Source organism: Centroberyx gerrardi, chromosome 8 (genome assembly GCF_048128805.1).
Source record: "Centroberyx gerrardi isolate f3 chromosome 8, fCenGer3.hap1.cur.20231027, whole genome shotgun sequence".
NCBI classification, from domain to species: Eukaryota; Metazoa; Chordata; class Actinopteri; order Beryciformes; family Berycidae; genus Centroberyx; species Centroberyx gerrardi.
Window position 1 is genome coordinate 7,690,242 of NC_136004.1, and position 20,379 is coordinate 7,710,620.

Consider the following 20,379-nt stretch of genomic DNA (forward strand, 5'->3'; position numbering starts at 1 on the left):
CCACACTAGGGATGCACCGATCCGATACTTGGCATCGGTATCGGGCCGATATTGGCCTAAAATGCTGGATCGGACATCGGTGGCAGCTAACGTTATAATCCGATCCGATCCAGAGCAATCAGTTCGAGCCCCCGGAGTAATAAACGGGCGTAGTCGCCTGCCGTAAAACATGCCTGAGTTTGCACGTGACGCGACACGAGTGAGTGAAGAAGTTGGAAAAAGAAAGCGAGCGTGCAGGCAATGTGCTGATGTAAACATGTCAGCGGTTGGGAATTATTTTAGCCACAAAGGGATGCTAGATGGCTATGCCATTACTAGCGTCCCAAAGATCTTTATCCAACTCACTTTACCAAGAACCTCATCTGGCGACGCCTTCCAAACGCCTGTTCCTTAGCTCAAACTTACATCGAGTGTCCTTGGGCTTAGTATCATGTACACGCCACCATAAAGGTTTCAATTAAGTCTTCCGTTTTCACAAAACCATGCTTTTTGGAGATGGGGGCTAAAGCTAATGCTACCGCGCTGATGACGCTGACGCGACCTGTGCGTGCGTCAGCGTCAGTGACTGTCAACACTGTCAGTGAACGGAGGAACAGGCTGACAGCAGAGAGAGGTGAGATGCTTCTGTTTCTGAAGAAAAACCTGCCCCTTGTCCTTAAGTGATTAAAACTAGACTAGACTTGGCACACACTGGATGTTATGCCCAGAAAAAGCCTATGTGTAGCAGTATTTTTTCTGTCAGTTATTCACACTAAAGAAGAGGAAAAAAAATATAAGCAAAGGCTGTATGGTTGTTTCAATATTGTTTTGTAGCAGTATGCACTGGTCAGTTTATTGCTCTTTTGCACTTTTGTGAGTTTTTTTGCACTGTATCCCTATATTGCAGCAATCTTTTATATATCCTAGGAACTGTCATTCCTATTTTGGTCAGTTCTTTTGGCCTGCTGCTTTTCTTTTTTTTAACAATAAAATTATTGTTCCCATGTTATTTACATGTTGTATGCAGCTGTGTAATTACAGAAGAAAAAAAGGGGTCAATATCGGATCGGTACTCGGTATCGGTTGATACTCAAAATTCTGGTATCGTTATCGGATCGGCAGTAAAAAAACAGTATCGGTGCATCCCTAAACCAAACATTGGCCGCTCCGATATGATTGAGGTTCCTGTCTGAACACTCCTAGTCAATATGTTTTTATTATTATTATATGGCAGACAAGAAAAATAATTCCAGTGTGGTGGGGGAGGATTTAATCAACAGCTTCAGGGTGTCCGTCTGTAAAACCTGCACTGAAACCTGCCTCACCCTGCCTTAATGAGCTGCTAACCCACCTTAAGAATTTCATTAGTATGAGTTTCACATATAGTCTGAATGAAAGAATGAAGCTTTACCACTTTGCCTAGAATACAATTCTGGGCGAAATTCTGAATCCCTGTAATGTTTTTAGGGCATGAAAATAGTCACATTTTAAGATATTGAAAATTGGCACAAAATATGCAGCTGCAGTCCAGAAATATTGGTATCAGCCACACACTCTGTATGTGTGTGTGTGTGTGTGTGTGTGTGTGTATGTGTGAGGAAGGAGGGGGGGCGTAGTGAATTGAAGCAGGCTGGTTTTCACAGGTCCGTCCTGGTAGAACACTGGGCTGTCTGCTAGCAGTGTGTGAAGTTTTTAACTCATGTGTCTGGGACTGGATTTTACACAAACACACACACACACACACACACACACACACACACACACACACATAGCTCATTGAGTTCAGAATGGCACTAACACTGTCAGGGTTAAAGGTTTGATTCCCACTAGGGCCAGCCATGCTAAAAATGTATGCATTCACGGTACTGTACGGTGCTTTGGATTAAAGCAGCTATCAAATGGCATATGTTATGTCATTCACGCACACAGAGTAAAAACCTTCAATTTATCTGGTGCTACACACACATACCAAGCCCCAGCAGTTCAACAATGAGCCGGTGTAATAGTCTTGTCTCTGTAGGGACAGATCAGAAAGGTAAGGTGGCGATATACGCCAGCCTGGCCCTCCGCCCCACACTGAGAGTCTGAGCCAGCCAAACCGGGCTGAATAAAGTGCAGGTTGGACAAATCCTCCAACCTGCTTCAGAGCCAAATCCCTGTCTGTCTAACGCCTTAGCCTCTCCCCTACCACCGTCCGAACAGAAGTGATTTAACTGGCAAAGCCCTAGCAAGCTCCTTTCTCTCCATCAGAAGTGAGGTTCAGCTGCTGGCAGGGCTTTTTAGGCTCACCCTTTGCCGGTTTGGGCTGTAATTGCATTTGGGGATTCCGTGGAAGGAGACAAACTATTTCTCGTTGCCTTGTGATTTACCTGGGCTTAGGCTACCCGAGGTGTGGTATTTCCTCCTGGTAAACCACACCTTTAAAAGACAGGCTAGACTGGGTTTATGAGCACCTCTGTTTGCCTTCTTTTTTGGGTTTCAGACTTTTTCAGAGTTTTAAGCTGTTTAAGATGTCTTTTAAATATGTTTTATTCAACCTTCATTTATCCAATAAATGGCTTTGTTGCCCTTCTTTACCTGTATATACACACGGTTACACACATTCATTCATAGGAGCTGCCCAGTCCAACCATAGTCCTCAGCCATTGGCCACTGAGCAGCTCCAGTGCCTTGCTCAAGGGAATCTCGAGTAGTTTTTGAAGGAGTGGAGAGAGTTTCCTGACTCAAATTTTCACAGCTGATCAGGGAATTTTGACCAGCAACCTTCTGGTCCCAAGCCCTACTTGTCTGACCTTGAGGCTACACTGGCTAACATAAACCATTTCCACAAGATTTACATTTGTGTGCTCAAACTTCCTCCCCCTCTCTCACTCCACTCTCCGTCGTACCCTCCCGCCACTTTACCATTCATCTCTCAAAGGTCACCTTTAACTCACTCCGGCTCTCCCGCCCTTGACCGAACCGTAAGCTTTCCCCTCCCCGCCCCGTCTCCTCGACTCAGATCGGCCTCGTACTCTCCCAGGACCGCCAGACAGCCACGCTAGCCCGCGGCCAGACGGCTTTTAATCATTTATTTAGGGGCTGTAATGTCGAGCTCAACTCCACTCTCTTACTTAGTGCGTGCGGAGGCGAGAGGGAGAGAGCGAGGAGAGCGAACGAGAGACACCACATTAAGCTTGGATCAAGAAGCCAGTTTGTCAGCGAGCCTCGGAGGACCTCTCTCTCTCTCTCTCTCTCTGTGTCCAGTGCTTTGCCAAGCGCTATGTGTTTTAAACTAGTGTAGGATGGTACTGCTTTCATTACATATTCCTGTTTTGATGGCCTATCCTCTGGGTTCAGCCAAAGAGCCTTCAAAGGAAAGAGCGCTGGGCTGTTAGCTCTAGCTGCAACGCCACAGGAATTTAATTTGTACAGATTTCATTGAGCAGAGGGCAGAGGTGGTGGGATATTCACACTGATAGTAGCTGTATCAGAAAAAGCAGAGGTTTGCACACTATAAATCCTATACAAACACATATTGTGTGTAGAAAAACCACACCATACGTGCATGTCGACACGCACGCTCACACACACAGCATTAAAAAGATCTTACGCACGTACAGAGACTCCACAAACAAGGTATTATTCATGTCTTCTTCAGTAGCGAGCACCGAGTCAGGAGGATAATTCACATTTGTAATTGAAAGGAACAAGGGTGTTGATTGGAGGTAATTGATTAACACCGACCTATCCTGAATACCATTATAAACAGCTTCCCCAGAAGAACTTTGCTGTTTAGCCTAAGGTCAATTGTTGTGAAAAATAGCATTTCCTCAGTCAGTTGTGTGTGTAAATGCTTCTCTTTCTCATGCGGCAGATAGCCTTCCCAGTCATTAACCCCAATAATGGGACTTAAAAACCCTCCTCCAAGTGAAGTGACCTAACTCAGCTCGGTTCAAAGCGGTAATTGACTTTAAGCAGCGCCGGATAGAGTGGAGGTAAATAGAGAAAGTTTTCATTGACTTTGCGCTGCTGCAGGAGGTCGTCTGCACGGCCCCAAAACCGGAGCCCGGGTCCTCTGCCCTGCCGGGGCTGGGAGCCCGGAGGATTGTGGGATTAGGGGGAAAAGATCCACAACATGAAAAGTGCAGACTTCTGACTTTTGACTGATCAGCAAGAAGGGCTGGAGATCAATGAGGACCGCACGGGGCTTTGAAGCCGAGAGCGCAGTCGGCCAATCAATGGAGAGCTGTGCACTTGTTAGCGCCTTCAAAGACTTGGAAAAAACAAGCAGTCTTCCTCCATAAGGCGTCATAGCATGCGAACAAAGCACGGTGGAGAGCAACGCTACCACAACAACTTTTCCTTCAACGCTTCTCCCTCCCTCCCTCCGTCTTACTCGCTCCTTGGCCTTCACTCTTTCTTCTCTCTCTGATTCTTTCTCCCTCCAACTCGGTGTAATTGGTTGGAAAAAAGGAATACGTCTGCTTGGTTCGATTGTTCTTACTGCTTTTCTGTGTGAGGTGAATTTGCAAGTGGTCTGCGAGATAATGGGGGTGCATTGTGGGAGATAGTTTTGTTTTTTTCACCGCTTTGATCTTTTATCTTTGGATTCAAGCTTTAAGATTGTATATTACATAATAGAGGTCAATAAATTGTTTTAATTATTCATTATTGAATCAGAAAAAGTGCATCTTGATCGTGCTTTTCTGATGTGGAACAGTTCTCTAAAGTTAGATGAGCCTGGGCTTGTGGCGTTTGGTCACATTTATTCAATCACTGGAACAATAGTGGTAGTTCAGGAATATAATGACCTTTCCTCCACACTGCTGAAGCACCAGGTTTGATTAGATGTTAACGATAGGTGTGAAATGACCAGGCGCCAAAACCAATGCATAAAGTGATAAAGTTGCAGAAAAGTTTGTGCACAACGCATCATGAAAATGACACCTCAAACCGCCTGAAAAGAAACGGTTAACATTCCTTTCCCTCACAGTCTGACTTGGCTCGTACTCTACAACCCTCTTTTTTTTTTTACTCTCATTTCCTCACCTACTCCGACTCTTTCCCTCTCTCTCTCACCCGCCTTCTCCATTACTTTTGATTTCCTCTCCTTCTCTTGGCTTTGCGCTGTTCTGGTTATCAGTGATTGCCTTCTGAGCGCCTTCCTTCCCCCCTCTCCGTCACGAGAGCTGTAATTCTGCCACTCTGATGCGCGGCGGCGTGCCGTGGCGGGGCGTCGTTCCCCCGGCCGCCGACTCCGTATCGCTTTCTTCGAGGAGGAAATACACGGGAAGCGCATTTTTTTCTCACGTGTACACACAGGGGGTCAGGTGGGGTACGAGGAAGGGCCGACTTAACGCTCGCTTTCATCCTCACCTCACGGACACTTTCTCTTTAAATCCATGGCCTCCCAATGAAATATGAATCAAATACAGTCCTCCAGGCTTTTGCTATCCTTGAAAGAAGCTGTAACTCAATTTGAAGTCTCGAGAGGCGAAGAGTTTGGTAGCTACCCTGCATTGCAGTGTTTGGATATAATATCAGGGCCAAATGAATCATGGACTGTCAGGACTAGAAACAGGCTGGAACGCTATGTATGTGATGTGTTTGTAAATGTTGTATGTGTGTATCATCGGCGGCTTTTTCTCAGGATTTCTTTGGGCACAAAAGTCATATTTGTTTGTTTTTATAAGGAGGGCAAGTGGTAATACGCATATGCAAATCTGCACATTCTGTAGATATTCTGTAGAAATTGGATATATTCGATAAGGTGAATAGTTTTATAATGCACATCTGTATGCTGTAAATCCTTTATAATGTGAATATAGGCTGCAATTTCACACCCATTTTATACTTTTTATATCTTTTTTCAGTTATTTTCATACTGCATATATTTCACATTTTTCTATATTTTCATGCTGTACATTTTTATCAATTCTTCTCCTATGTTTTACTGCTGTTATTCTGCACACACAGCAGTTATACTATAATTCGTATGTATTTCACACTTTTCATTCATATAGTTCTACTTTATATGCTGTAGTACTGTAATTGTTGCACTGTGTGTAATGCCCCTCATTTGCGCTGTTCTTATTTGTATTCTCTTTTTCTCGGCTGTATTGTATTATTATTATTTGCTGCTGCCGCAACGACCCAATTTCCCCACGGGATCATTAAAGTTTCATCTTATATCTAATAGAAGATTACCTGAGAGTTTTGCTGCTTTCCTCCTGCTTTGTCTGTATTCTGATCACATCCTGCTGTTGAACGCCTGAATATGAAAATGCACCTGTTAGCTCCCGATCCCCTAACTTCTCCCTCCCCCTCTCTGTGCAGGAGCAGAGCCCCAGTAACGCCACATCCCTGGCCATGATGCAGGAGCCCCAGGAGGTGGTGGAGGAGACGGTCACCATAGAGGAGGACCCCGGCACCCCCACCTCCCACGTCTCGGTGGTCACCTCCGACGACGGCACCACGCGGCGCACAGAAACCAAGGTAGGTGCCAAGGGCGCTTTATATGGAAAATGAGGGTGGTATTCACCTCTGATATGATGGATATGATGCAGTTTGCTTGATTACATATATGTTGTATGCATGAATGTTTTATTTAATTACTATTTATGTTAGTTCCTGTCCCATGATCAAAATGCAGAGGCATTTCCACCCTGACAAAACACTGAATACTTTTTAGCATGAAAATGGTCAAATTTAAAGATATTAAATGTATCTGTTATCTTACATCTGTTGGCATCTTCAATCACAGAATATGTGTATCGACATCAGCCTTCAAAAACCTAAATTGGTCAAACCCTAATAGAGAGGCAGGGCTCAGCAGTCCCTAGCTCATAAATACATTACCACCCAAATTACCACATATTTTGGGTGGTAAATCCTAATAAATATTTAGTATTGTAAAGATGTTAGCCATTAGTTGTAATGCTACCGAGCAAAAAGAAAGACCAAGACGGTTAGCTGTGCCCTGCAGGCACCTTGATGGCTCATGTGCTATGTATAGAGCTGAAGTGCAGCCTGTCACCTGCTGTCATACCTGAGTAGTTTAATGCGTCTGGTCCCCTCCAACACGGCCCAGGACAGCTCAGAGCAGCTGTATTGTTATGGCACAGGGATGCCGACCAGTTTATAGCCGCAAAAGCCTAGGAAGCCCCCTTTGATCCATTTGAATATTGCTTCAAATTATGACTATGGATTAACCGCTTCCAAACAGCATGATACCTCCCCTCTCAGACTCCCATCCTTAAGAACTCTAAATCCCATAATCCTCCAGCCCAGAGTGGTTTTGTCTCCCTTCTCGCAGGTTCATTTATTTATTTGGGTATTGTGTTATCATGAGGCGATTCCCCTGGTGCTTTCCTGCTTTTGCGGTTCTTAAAGGCTCTTTTCTTGATTCGCCCTCTACTTGTGTTCTGTTGTTTCTCTGTAAGGATATGTCGACTAACGTGAAGGTGAGTGGACTTTGTTTTAATACCAGTCTGGCTTTACCTCCACTCGCCCACGCCACCATTTTGTGTGTGCCCATGCACAGCGGCGATGTGCACCACAGTCATCTTACGCAGCATCACAAGCCAACGCTAGAGTCTCTTCTGTAAAATACTGTTTGTTCTCAGCTCACTGCTTGCTGCTTCCACCTTTTGGTATGAGCCCCCATTCACTCTTATTTTTTCTCTCTCTCTTCCTTGTGCATGTTCTCTCTCTCTCTCTCTCTTTCTCTCTCTCTCTCTCTCTCTCTCTATCTCTTGTCCTCTCTTCTCAAAAGAAGTTTTAGAAGAATGCTTTACAAATGTCACAGCAAAAAAATAAAAAATATGCAATTGCTATAAGTCAAAAAATGAAACAGAAAATCCTAAAGTGATACCATTTTAAGATTTTTTTACCCACTGTAAGCCCTATAGGACTATTACAGTGGTACCATAGGAGATAAAAAAAAAAATACTTTTAAGTAGTTAAGGTAACTATAAACTCACTATAAAGTGAGTATAAAGGAATGCTTTTAGAATTTCAATGGTTTTTGTGATTTCTGTGGGCAGTTGTAGCTTCACATTAGCTGGGTTTCCATCCAAGTATTTTTATGCAAACTGTATTGTGTCAAATTAGACAGCCTGAATGGAAACTGCAATTTTTATTAAAAAAAAAATTCCTCATTATCGCAAAAAAGCTTTTAGGCTCACTTGAGGCGGAAAAGTTTTTTGTTGATAAATGATTGAATGCAGTTTCGTCTTTAGACTGTTTTCTACTTTTCTTGGGATGTGTTTTTTTTTTTTTTGTAGTAATAGTTTCTTTCTACATAAAGGAAGCCTATTTAGTTGCTTCCACCACAAATGGCTTCGAGAGGTAACTGTTTGAATTTTGAAGACTTCAATACCCAGAAATCAAAATGACTTCTTTCCTGCCAGAATTTAATTTGGGCAAAAATCTATAGGATCTCAATTAGTGGGGATGGGACGCTCCTATCTGTCACAGCCCTACTTTGTGATTTAGGCTGATAAGACACGGGTAATTCTACATGAACGTCTCGCCTAGTGCAGCTTTAAGTTTTTGCGACATTTTGCTTGACATTTGGGTGGAAGCATAGCTCCTGCCAGGCTGCTGTAGGCTTCCAGAGGAGAGGAGGGCGCTGGGTAGAGCTGGTACTCTGGGGACTGTGAGACTGTAATTAAAAAGCCTGGTCTAATCCCTCATCAGGGAGGGCCCAATGCCCTCCAGCCTGTTTACTGCGAGGGGATTGGCCACACACACTCACTCACTCACACACTCACATGATTGTATGCGTTCACACGTAGGCATACACACAGACACACACACACAAACACATGCAGTAAGACATCACACTAATCAAGGGCTTTGCTGGGAAGGAAGGGAAAGGAAGGACACTCCTTTTAAGGCCCCGCCGTCCCGCTGGGAGGGGGGATAGGGTGTTTTCTGGAAGTCATTTTGAGGAGAAAAGCAGATTAATGTTCAGGGTGAACTTCCGAACGCCATCATCTATTTGGTGGCAAATGGATACACACCCAGCCTAGAGTTGACATGTATGAACAGACCCCTATCTCTTTCTCTATTGCTTACTTTTCCCTCTCTTTTCTCCCAACTCTCTGTATCTCCTCTCTCTCTCACTCACTCACTTTCACGTGTTGTGTTCTTCACCCTCCCTCTCTCTCTCTCTGTCTTCGTTTCACAGCAACTTTCGGTTTTATTTATGTACTTATCTGCTCTTTTGAGCAGACGTCTTCCCATACTGGCTAATGCTAATGCATTCCCTTCCCTTGATGGTTATCCCCACTCTGACTACCGGAAGATGAAACAAGGAAGCTTCTCCCATCTTCCTGATTTGGGGGGAAAAATATGTGGGTTTTTTTTGTTTTTTTTTAGGTGGTAAACACATTTCTAGCCACTTCAGTAGCTGCAGTATCAGTAGTCACCATACAGGCAAAGGAACAGAAAAATTGGCCCTGAGGATGACTGTGTAGAGCTTTATGAAACAATGTCAGCGGAAAGACAGCAGAGCCTTCCTGTGCGTGTGTGTGTGTATGGGTGTGTGTGTGTGTGTGTGTGTGTGTGTGTGTGTGTGTGTGTGTGTGACAGAGTGTGTGTAGGTCAGGGTAGGGTTCAGTTGACAAATTCAATCAATTTAGGAAGTGGAATTTCTTCAAATTCAAATATTGACGCACTTCTGAGAAGTTCTTTATATCCAATTTGAGAACAAGAATGAACGCTCTCCCATTAGCAAATGAACTGATGTTTCTATTTATGTTTTGAATTGATTCAATTGAAAGTGAACTGGCCTCAACCCTGGCGTGTGTGTGTGTGTGTGGGCGCGGGTGCGTGCGTGTGTGTGTGCAAGCACACGCTCAGTTAGACGGGCTTCCACGTTCCCGCCCTCCCATCCCAGCATGCCGTGCTTTCCCTTGGCCGCCGTCCAGCCCTCCTTCCTCCTGGCAGACTGGCTGAGTGAAACACCAGTCATGTTCATTGAGAGAGCTCAGCTGGACCAATAAAAAGCAGCATTCCTCCTCTTTTCCTCTGGATATGAGTTAATAAGAGTCGAGGCAGGCCACACAAACAAATAAAAGTGCTTTCACTACCTGGCGCACGCTAGGGATTCAAACTTGAGCGGTGAGGGCTTGGTTATTAACTTTTCAGCAAAATGCCAAAATGGTAGCTACATCAGATACAAAGATGCACAGTAGCCATAGAATATAAGAGAATAAAGAAACTTTTGACTTTTTTCTACCCAAAAGTACATTGGCTTTCTTTTGTTTAAAGCAGTCACATCTCTTAATAAAAAAAAGAAAAGTTACTGGAGCGTACAGCAAGGACACTCTGGTATCCTCTCTCAAATTAGCTACATGTAGTTTGAAAGTGTCCGAGAGTGTGTCATTATCCTCAAGTCCGCTGTTCAGCACAGAGCTAACACAGCCGGGTTCATGTACGTTCATGCAGTGAGGATGTTTTATGCAGTCAGTGCTATCCGCTCCTGCTCAGTCCTGTATCCGCCCGTCCCTCCAACTCCAGGTGACCAAAGTGGTCAAAACCATCACCCGCCGCACCTACCACCCAGTGACGGTGACTGAGACCCTGGCCCCGGTGGAGTCCAGGCCCGCCTCTCGGACCCCCACCCCGGTCTCCGCCCGGTCCGAGACAGACCCAGTAAAGGACCTCGTACCCTGTGTGATTTTTGCCGTGGTTTCCTCACCCTCCTCACCCTGCTCCCGTTAACCCCCCCGGTCCCTCTAGCTTCAGGTTTTGAAGAAGCCCACCACGACTTGTCTGAGACGTGGGTTTCAGCCCCACAGACCGCTACTAGCATTGCCAAGAAACACAAACAATTTCTACTTTATCTCCGCCGGTGCTTTCCAGACGGGGCTGAAATGACTCCGGTGATGAATCGCGCAGGCTTCTTAAAAACCTGAACTGTTCCCTTATCTTCTCCCCACTAACTCCCTGCCACCGTGTCTACTTAAGCTCTCTGTAAAAGTGAATGCCACAGAGGTTGTTAAAGCTCTTACAGCGCTGTAAAGTGGAGAGTTTGACGCCTGCTGCCCCTCCCCCCTGTTTAACAGTTTGGTAAACAGTTTAGGCTTGTGTCTAAGTGCCTCTGGTTGTTACACACACCTTTCATTAGAGCTGCTGCTTTCCACACACACACACACACACACACACACGTAGAGTATTTCGACATGCGCGCATATACACATCATGTATACACACACGCTCCCCAGCATCTTAGCGATTCTCTTTTAGCCCTGTTTACCCCGCTTCAGCCTATTTCAGAGAGGCTTCTGATAAGGGGCTTCCCTCGCCGCCCCTCGTTTCCCCCTCGCGCGGCTGTTTAACGCCTTGTGAACTTCACCGCACATCAAAGTGTGTTTGAAACCTGTGTGATGGCTCCCTTTGCAAAACGCCTAAGAAGCCATGTTAGTACAAGGCAGCCGGGCACGTCAGGGCTGGGAAGCGGCAGCATTCACCCCGCTCTCCTCACCGCTTTGACTGTCACAATAGAGTAGAATAGAATATTTCTGTTTGCTGCCGTTACAGTGGAAACTGCTGATTTCGACTTATTTCCTAAACCTATACACACATAGCCTCAGGGAAATAATTAGAGCTTTTCAGTTTCCAACTTTGAAGGACATGCTTTTAAGGATAAAAAAGCTGTCCTTAAGTGACTTTAGGCCCATCTTTCCTCTACCTGGTCCTTGAAAATAAACTTCAAATCATTCTTCAGATCATTGCTACTTAAGTGCTTTACGGACAATAAAACAATGATAAATGAAAGGTGATAAATAAAAGTGGCAGACATGAATCAAAAGCGTGGGATGGCAGGATATCCCGAGGGGTTAGTGAAGTCATCCTCCAACACGAGGGCCCAAGGGCGAAGAGAGAATTCCCCCCACAGGAAATCAATAAAGTGCATCAAAAAATTATGGGAAAATGTGATTTAATAGATGTTTATTTTGCCAGCCTAAGTGCATCAGGCAGGATGTGACCCGGCCCCCCCGTGGTCCTCTTGGGGCCCAGATTTAGCACCGGGTCCCGTGATATGAACACCAGACGAGCCACATTTGTGTTCCATTACCACCTCTGCAGAACTGAATGGCAGCCTACCAGCCCTAATCAAGGGGGCGAGAGGCAGGCTTGTTGTTTCAAGGTCATACATATGCTCCAGCTGTTTGATTAAGTTATGAATCAGACAAATGAGCTCTTTATTTTTAACCGTGCCAAGGCAAGGAAGAATGGCGTCAGAAACAAACTTAATTTACTCGGTAATTACTCCGAAATTGGAAATGAACCTTGGTGTTCCTGGAATAGGCTTTGTTGTGTGGCTCACAGTCAGGGTGTAATCAACAAAGGAGGCCAGTGAAGATTTCTATTTGTTTCAGCCAAGTTAATGAGGACGCAGTGTTCAACAACCAATATGCGGTTGGCGCTTTTGCTCTCGGCACCCTCCGCTGTCGCGAGGGTTAATGCTTTGCCGTAGTTTCCTGATATTGTTACATGCCGTTGCTTATTCCTGATTAAAATCTAAATTACGGCGTTGATGAGAAAGAAAAGAAAGCGCATTACCATTAAGAGCGCTATCGACGAGCTCGTATCTAAAATTAAAGCGATCAGAAGCAGCAGAGTAGAGAGTTTTTTTTCCCAAGACACTCAGACAGCCTGTCGAGTGGGAATGAACCTCCGCGTCACCTTGTCAGGCACAACACGAAATGCATCGGAGCCGCACCCCCGCAGATGACGATTAATTTCATCAACCTCATTAATTTTGAAGATGAATTTATAGCCGCCGACAAAATAGCCAATTATCGGCCACAGCAGAATTCACTGGGCAGCAAATTGGTTTCTGTATGGTGCGGCGAACCCGGGGAGGAGGGAGATGCCGTCTGTAATTCCGCAGCCGGAGAGCCTCTGAGACAGCGGGGGGAAGTTGAGTTATTTAGCCGGGACGAGGTGGAAGAGAGGGACGGATGCATGCTAGGCCGCTTCTATCCTTCAAGATAGTCACAGTCCTCCGGGTCCGGCACCGGCTCCACGGAGCGTGGCGCCTCCCCGCTCCACCGGGAACACGGAGGAGTCAAGGTCCAGCGCAGCCGTAGCACATCAAGATGGCTCTGTTACAGCAGCAGTGGGCCAACATGCATCCCCTGTATTTGCAACGTTATGGGCTTGGATCTAGTTGACAGCCTTTGTGTCATGTCGGCTCTATTGTTACAATATCTGTACTGTCTTTTTTCCAAAATCTACTTTTTTCCACTTTCCACTTTAGGTTTTAGACCAAAATATCAGTTTGAGGATATTGGCCTTTCATTTAAAATTGGATATCGACCAGTCAGTGTCATCCACATTCAAACCACCAGTGTCATCCATCTTCAATACAACGTTCCTCCTTGTCTACAGCTAGCGAATGTTTTTATTAGTCGTCAGATAGATGACCATAAAAATCATTCCTCAACTTCTTCAAGGATGTCAGTCTGTAAAACGTTGAATGAAACCTGCCTCACCCTGCTTTAAGGAGCTGTTAACCCACCTAAAAGAATGTCTTTATGCAGTAGGTATTCAATATCGGTACAACATAGCAGCTATCGGTAATCCAAAAATATTGGTAACCGTATCAGCCTTCAAGGACCCATGTCATTCTAACCCTACAGCCTCAATATTTTTGAGGACTGTTCTGCTGTCATGTTAACTCTATGTAATCTTCAGCAGTAAGGGAGGACTCAGTATTGACTAAAGAGAAGCAGGCAAGATGAGACACATCTGTCTTGAGATGAATGACCTGTTGCAATGGCACTTTCAAATGATGACAACTTAATTTTCTGGCACTGTAACGCATCACCATTTTCCCCAGGATTGTGAAAGTGAGAGTCTCACATAACCTCAAAACTAACAAGATTTTATTAACACAATTGGATGAGGTTTTCTGTTCGTTAGTTTTTGAAATGCATGCTTTAATCTAGAGACCAAACTTTAAAGTAGCAATTATCTCCTCCATTTCATTTGTCAGCCTCTCTCACTGCGTGGCTTTTCTAATACGATGTCTGAATCAATCAGATAGCTGAAAGAAGCTAATGTCTCTCTTGGCTTTACTGGGCGGGCAGCATGGTTTTCTGTGGGCCCCGTTGCCTGAACATGACGGCGCCATGTCAGGTGGCTCTAAACATGGGGTTTGCTTTGGCATCATGAGCTGTAAGTCTTGCCCGCCTGTCTTGGCACGCCGCACTGTCTGACGAGTGTATCTGCACCCCCTCTACAGGTGACTAAGATGGTGAAGACGGTGACCACGCGGACGGTGCGCCAGGTGCCCCTGGGCCCCGACGGCCTGCCGCTGCCCGAGGGCTCATCCCCGCTGGGCAGCTACACCGACTCCATCGACCGCCGCTACATGAAGAACGGCGGCGAGCGCTACATCACGCCTCAGGCCACCTCCACCCTGACGCGCTCCTACAACAACTCCTACAACGACTCGTACGGCGAGGCGCCCGAGAGCCAGTACGCCCGCCACTACGGCCTGCACGACGGCTACGCGGACATGACGGAGAACTACGGCAGCCTGTCGCGCGGCGTCAACTTCCGGCCGCCGCGCTACCCCTACATGCCCAACAGCTACCGGCCGGAGAACAGCTACACGCTGCCCATCCGCAAGGACGACTACGGCCACGTGGCGCAGCCCCAGGTGCCCATGGGCAGCAGCAGCGTGGACCTGAACCGCTCGCAGCCCGAGCGCTTCCAGGCCGAGCCGTACGGCCTGGAGGACGACCGCCGCAGCCTGGGCCCCGAAGAGGAGGAGCCGTATGAGCTGGAGCCCGACTACTCCACCGCCAACCGACGCACCCTGCAGGGCGCCAACCGGGGGCGCACCCACCGGGAGCCGCTCCGCGATGGGCCCCGAGTCAGGTGAGGAGCACAGATATGACACAAAAGAGGGAGTAGGGTGGGGGTTTGTTCTTAAACAGATAAGAACACAGATATTACACACAGATATTACACAGATCAGTCTGCATGATTGTTGTTTTTACATATAAGTAACTGGTAATACTCAAAAACATGATGGAGAGTGTTCATTCTGATAGTTTCAGCTTACTGGAGCTTGTTGGAAATAATGGTATGGGGAAGATGTGCTAGTCTACACGCACAGGTTATTTTTCTTCCTTACGTTAGACAATGAATTCTTGTTCGTATGCATGAGCACAGACTTCGTCTTGACACGAGCGGAGAACAGGCCCGTTACGATGAGAGGGAATAAAGAATACGCGTCTTGTTCTTGCCATAAAAAAGATTACATTACGCCGCGCGCAAGTAAACAGATGTCTCCTCTCCATGAGCAACTTGCAGAAGAAAGGAAGCGAGGAGAAACAAGGCTTTGATTGCCATTTTCATGCAAATGGATGGCGAACATGTGTTTGTGTCAGAGGTAAAGTGACGCGAGCGATAAGAGACGGAGGCGGGAGGACAGGAGGGAGGCGTGGATGGAGGGATGGAAGGAGGGCGGGAGAGGAAGGGAGGCTCTTGTCAGCCATCTCTCAGACTTTTTGCCTTAAGACCCCAGAATGGACTCTCGCCTCCTAATCGCTTCAAATCATTTCGGTGCTGTCCAAGGGTTGCCGAAAAAATGTGCGCCCTCGAGTAAATTGGAGCAGACGCTTGACGTTGAATGGTGAGAAGTGCGTTTTAAAGACTCTCTCTTTTTGAGTGGTGATCTGTGGCAGATGGACATATTAAAGTACTGTGCACTTTTCCCCCAATCTGAGGGCAAAATGTGTTTGGGCCCGCAGCCAGATTTAAAGGAAGGGAGCTGAGGAGGTTGGGAGGCAGGAAGGAGGGATACAGGAAAGAGGATGTGTGTGTGTGTGTGTGTGTGTGTGTGTGTGTGTGTGTGTGTGTATGAGAGAGAGTGTGTTTTTCTGCCATGTTCAAAGGCGATACTGAATCCTGGTATGTCAGCTTCTTGACAGTGCAGGGGTTTTTGCTTTTGGACCCTTCTTAATCAAGCTTGTGGATCTGCATACACACACATACACACCAACACACACACACACACACACACACACACTCACATATGCATACACACCCTAGTTGGATTCAAAGGCAGCTGCATTGATGTTTGTCAAGCACGAGGCATGAAAGCGCAGATTGATGGTGGATGCCTAATCAGAGTCTCCGTCTTTACACACTCTTGACATCGCTCTGACACTTACGCACGCGCGCTCTCACACACACCCACACGCACATCACATACACACACACCAAACATCTTCAGAAAATGAGTCACTCCCCTATCCGCCTAGTGAGAGGCGCTTGCTGTGACAGGCAATTTGTAGGCTGCCTTACATGTGTCACAACACAACCCCTAACAGCCACATACACCCCTTCACACACACACACCCACAGCCAAACAAACACATTCACATGCACGCACACAAACAAACATACGAGACACACACACACACATCTCATTTGCTGCTTGACTGATTGCCGCCTGGCTAATTGCAGGAGAAAATAAACCCAAAATATTTCCCTCTAACTGTATCGTCTCCACGCGCTCAGGGTGACACATCAGCACGCATCAAAACAGCAACATCTCTGAAAAACACCAATAAAAGCGGCTGAGCTCCTCGCTGAGGAATGGCGAGGATCAGCCCTCCCTGAGTGCCCAGGCTCCCCGCGCACTCATACCGCGATTAATATTCTTCCAAGAAGGGCGCGCCGACTCCAAAGTGCTGTAATGAATCTGGGAATTAAAGCGGTTTAATTACAGCTTATCGTTGCATTGGAAGCCCTCAATTATGCGGGCGACAGAAATGAAGATGTTTAGTACAAAAATGGCTCCCTGCGCGCGCCGGCGCCAAGCCTCCGTTTGGTCTCCGCCGCCGAGTCGATCCATCATGCAACAGGGTGGGTGAAGGAATTCAAATGTGTGTGTCAGCGTGCGGATGTGAATGTGAGTGTGTGGGTTCTTACCAGCCGCCACATATGTGTGTGCATGGGAATCGTGACACTAATTTAATCAGGCAAGCTGAGTAAGAATGCTAAGAATGTTATTTGTAGCAGTGACCTGGGGGAGAAACCGGAGCACACACTGTACATTAACATGGGAGAGGTCAAAGGTCAGAGGTCAGCTACTGAACAGCTGGTAGGGGCTCAGGGTCTTGCTCAAGGACACTTCATCAGGGTGGAGGCTCGCTGTCACTATAGCTTGGTTTCTATCCAAGTATTTTATTTTTGCAAATTATGATGTATCAAATTAGAAAAGCTTAATGGAAATGTCAAAGCGAATCAATTCATGAAAGACCCATTTTTCTAGTGGATGGTTTTTTTCTTTTTTACATTAACGAAGCCCATTTATTCACTCCTACCCAGTTGAGGGAAATGCACCTAATTTGCCATTTATGTTTTGTGACATTTCAAAAGTTTGTGTAAAAACCACTTGACATTTGGATGTCAAGTGATTGACATCCCATATAGGTTTTCCCAGCCAGGATTAAAACCAGCAACCTCTCTCTCTCTCACTCTTTATGTCACTTGCCCCCTCGCTCTGTCTCTGGATGTGAGAGCCTCTGGCTCCTCTTTCCCCCAATCCTTATGTGCGGTGTGTGTGTATCCATACATTTCAATGTGTGTCGTACCTTTCTCTGTGTGTGTGTGTGTGTGTGTCGCCATGTCAGCATGATTAATAGCTGCTTTTGAACTCTGCCAGACTACAGGGGCGTCTTTAAGCCAATCTCTAATGGCTCATCTCTCCTTGGGCGACCTGCTCCGCAGCACCTGCCCAACTGCATACAGGGGTCACCACACACACACACACACACACACACATACGCACACACACTTGAACACACACACTCATCCCTTAATGGAGCAGGGGGATGTCTCATTCTAATCCAGTCGTCTCTGTAGGGAATGGCCCAGGGAAGTGATCTGACATTAGCCAGCCTCCTCCTCCTCCTCCTCCTCCTCCTCCTCCTCCTCCTCCTCCTCCTCCTCCCCCTCCTCGATCCTGCCAAGACGACAGGCTTTCACTAAGAGCCAAATGCTAGTTTAATATTATATTTCCCCACTGTCATGTTTGAGGTTTCTCAGAAGCATCCCCAGCATTACAGAGGAAACTTCTGAGCGATGTCACTCTCCTCTAATTGAATGAAAACAAACAGTGGTGACAGCGGATAATGTCATCAAAACAGCCCGAGAAATTAGAAAGTCGTATGACATAAAAAAAAAACATACGCCAGCTTTGATGTTTTTTTTTTCTTTTTTTTTTCCTCCATCTTTCTTCTTTGTCCCGCAAAGACTCTTGTGCATCATAAAACAATTATTGCCCATAATTCAAAATGGGCAATCTGTTCGGCGGGGACAGCCAGCGAGACGCTCATAAGCGCTGCGGAGATGTTATGTGTGCATATGAGATGCAAACATCTTCTTCCAAGCCTCTAATCCTTTACAGTTTATCTCCTTTTATGGGCCTGCCGAGGGAGAAGGTCAGGCACGGCCGGCGATTGAAGAATGATGAAAGTAATTGACGGAAGATGAAGGAAGGGGAGAATAGCGGGGATGTGACAGAGTCCAGATGCATAATAGCGTGTTGGAGTTTGTGTCATATGCATGCATCTATCTATCTATCTGTCTGTCTGTCTTTCATTCTCTCCGTCTTAGAACAAACAAGCACACCCACGCATCCGCAGACACACACACACACACACACACACACACACACAAACACTCAAATAGACAGGACATTTAGTGGCTCGATTAACATGAGGAGAGTGATCTGCTGTAATCATGCTTGGAGCGTCGTGTCTGGCGGCAGCGGGCCCTTTCACATCCTGTGAATACACCCCTCCCTGTACACACAATGGCGCCAATTTAAATGCAAATCCTGACATTCCCATCACTCAGCCTCGCGACGCCCGCTTTACCAAAGCCTCGCCGCATCGGCCCCGGATCTAAATGAGCCCCGATCTGCACAACTGTACATCTCATCTGTGTGTGTGTGTGAGAGAGAGAGAGAGTGAGAGGAAGTGCGTGAAAAAGATAGTGTGAGAGATAATGAGAGAGAAAGTCAAAGAGAAAGAGATACTGTGTGTGTGTATGTATGTGTGTGTGTATGTGAGAGAGAGAGAGAGAGAGAAATAGAGGTGATGTATGCACGTCTATGCGACTGCAATGATGCTGTGATTGTGTAATGCCCTTTCTCCTGGAGGGTTATTTCTGCCTCCCATTGCCTTGTCATATCCAATATCCCACAGCAATCGAGAGCTCGGCGATGGCTTCTGAGTGTGGGAGTGTGTGTTTAGATCAGGGTGTACGCTAGGAAGCATTTAGTAACCACCGGCGCGCGTGCACACACACACGCTACGCAAAATTCACTCATTTTTCCACGCAATCCGTCATGCAGCTCAGTGTTTTCCCCAAACCTCAGAGCAGCAGCTTCTCCTAATGATGTGCTGTAATCAGGCTGGTGATGGGGCTCCTCCCTCCATACTGTGGTTGCAGGCTGGTTACAGGGGTTTGTGGCCTTCCAACATGTTCCACAAGTTGGAAGAACCTGCTTTAAAAGGACAAACGAACTGTAACGGCGATGCCTAGTTAAATCGCCACGATACACCAATAGGGATCCTCTCTATTCTATATGGTTGAAGAGCAGACCTGGGTCAAATAATAGTTGCAAAGAATTCATAGCATCATTGTTTTAACACTGCTTGGAGAACCAGATGTTTGGGGGTTTACCACATCAGTGCAATTGATATATTGCAGTAATCAAAATTGACTCTCAAATACTTAACTTTAAAAACTTTTTGCCACTCATTGTCTTATCCTAGTTGTCAAATTGCACTGGTACTCCAAGTACTGACAAGTTTGGTTGCAAAGCTCTATCAGTGGGGCAGTGCTGAGTATACAGTACTACTCTGGGAATGGGATAAATATAAGGAAGGTTCTCCTCTTTTTTCATATGGAAGAACACCTGTTTGAAAAGACTTCAAACTTCCAGAGTCACGGCTATTCTTGACATGTTGGCGCGATACGGAAACCTTGTACCACAAAGACTGCCGCAACTGTTCAGCACCGTGGAGCCTTTCAGCTTGGTTTACCTTTCGTATTTGGACGCAGAGCTTTACTTCACTGCGGTCGAGCCTCACTCCATCTATATTAATCCTCTTTCCATCATTCTGAATAGGGGATTTAGTATCTCGTTACATTGCTTGGCCGGGAGTTTTTCTCCCAGTTCATCTCGTATTGATTTCTCTGGCAATAAAATGCACAAAGTCGTGCCATAAAAGCCGATATGTTACTGCGAGGCTTGTGTATAAGAAAAACCAACAGAGCAACGCTCCATAGCCAAGCAGAGATGGCATGCAGAGCCCCCCCCTCCTCCTCAGCATGCTTGGGAAGAACTGTAAAAACACATAATTAACA

The 20,379-nt window shown here is 46.2% G+C and overlaps 1 protein-coding gene across 3 annotated transcripts in view; it reads left to right on the forward strand.

The window, feature by feature from the left end:
• arvcfb (ARVCF delta catenin family member b) overlaps window positions 1-20,379 on the forward strand; it is a 109,274-nt gene that overhangs the window by 26,770 nt on the left and 62,125 nt on the right. For all 3 annotated transcript variants that reach the window (XM_078284981.1, XM_078284982.1, XM_078284980.1), the window contains exons 2-4: window positions 6,298-6,456; window positions 7,404-7,424; window positions 14,225-14,865. In XM_078284981.1, the coding sequence (XP_078141107.1) occupies window positions 6,298-6,456; window positions 7,404-7,424; window positions 14,225-14,865 (821 nt within the window). The remainder of the gene's footprint in view (window positions 1-6,297; window positions 6,457-7,403; window positions 7,425-14,224; window positions 14,866-20,379) is intronic.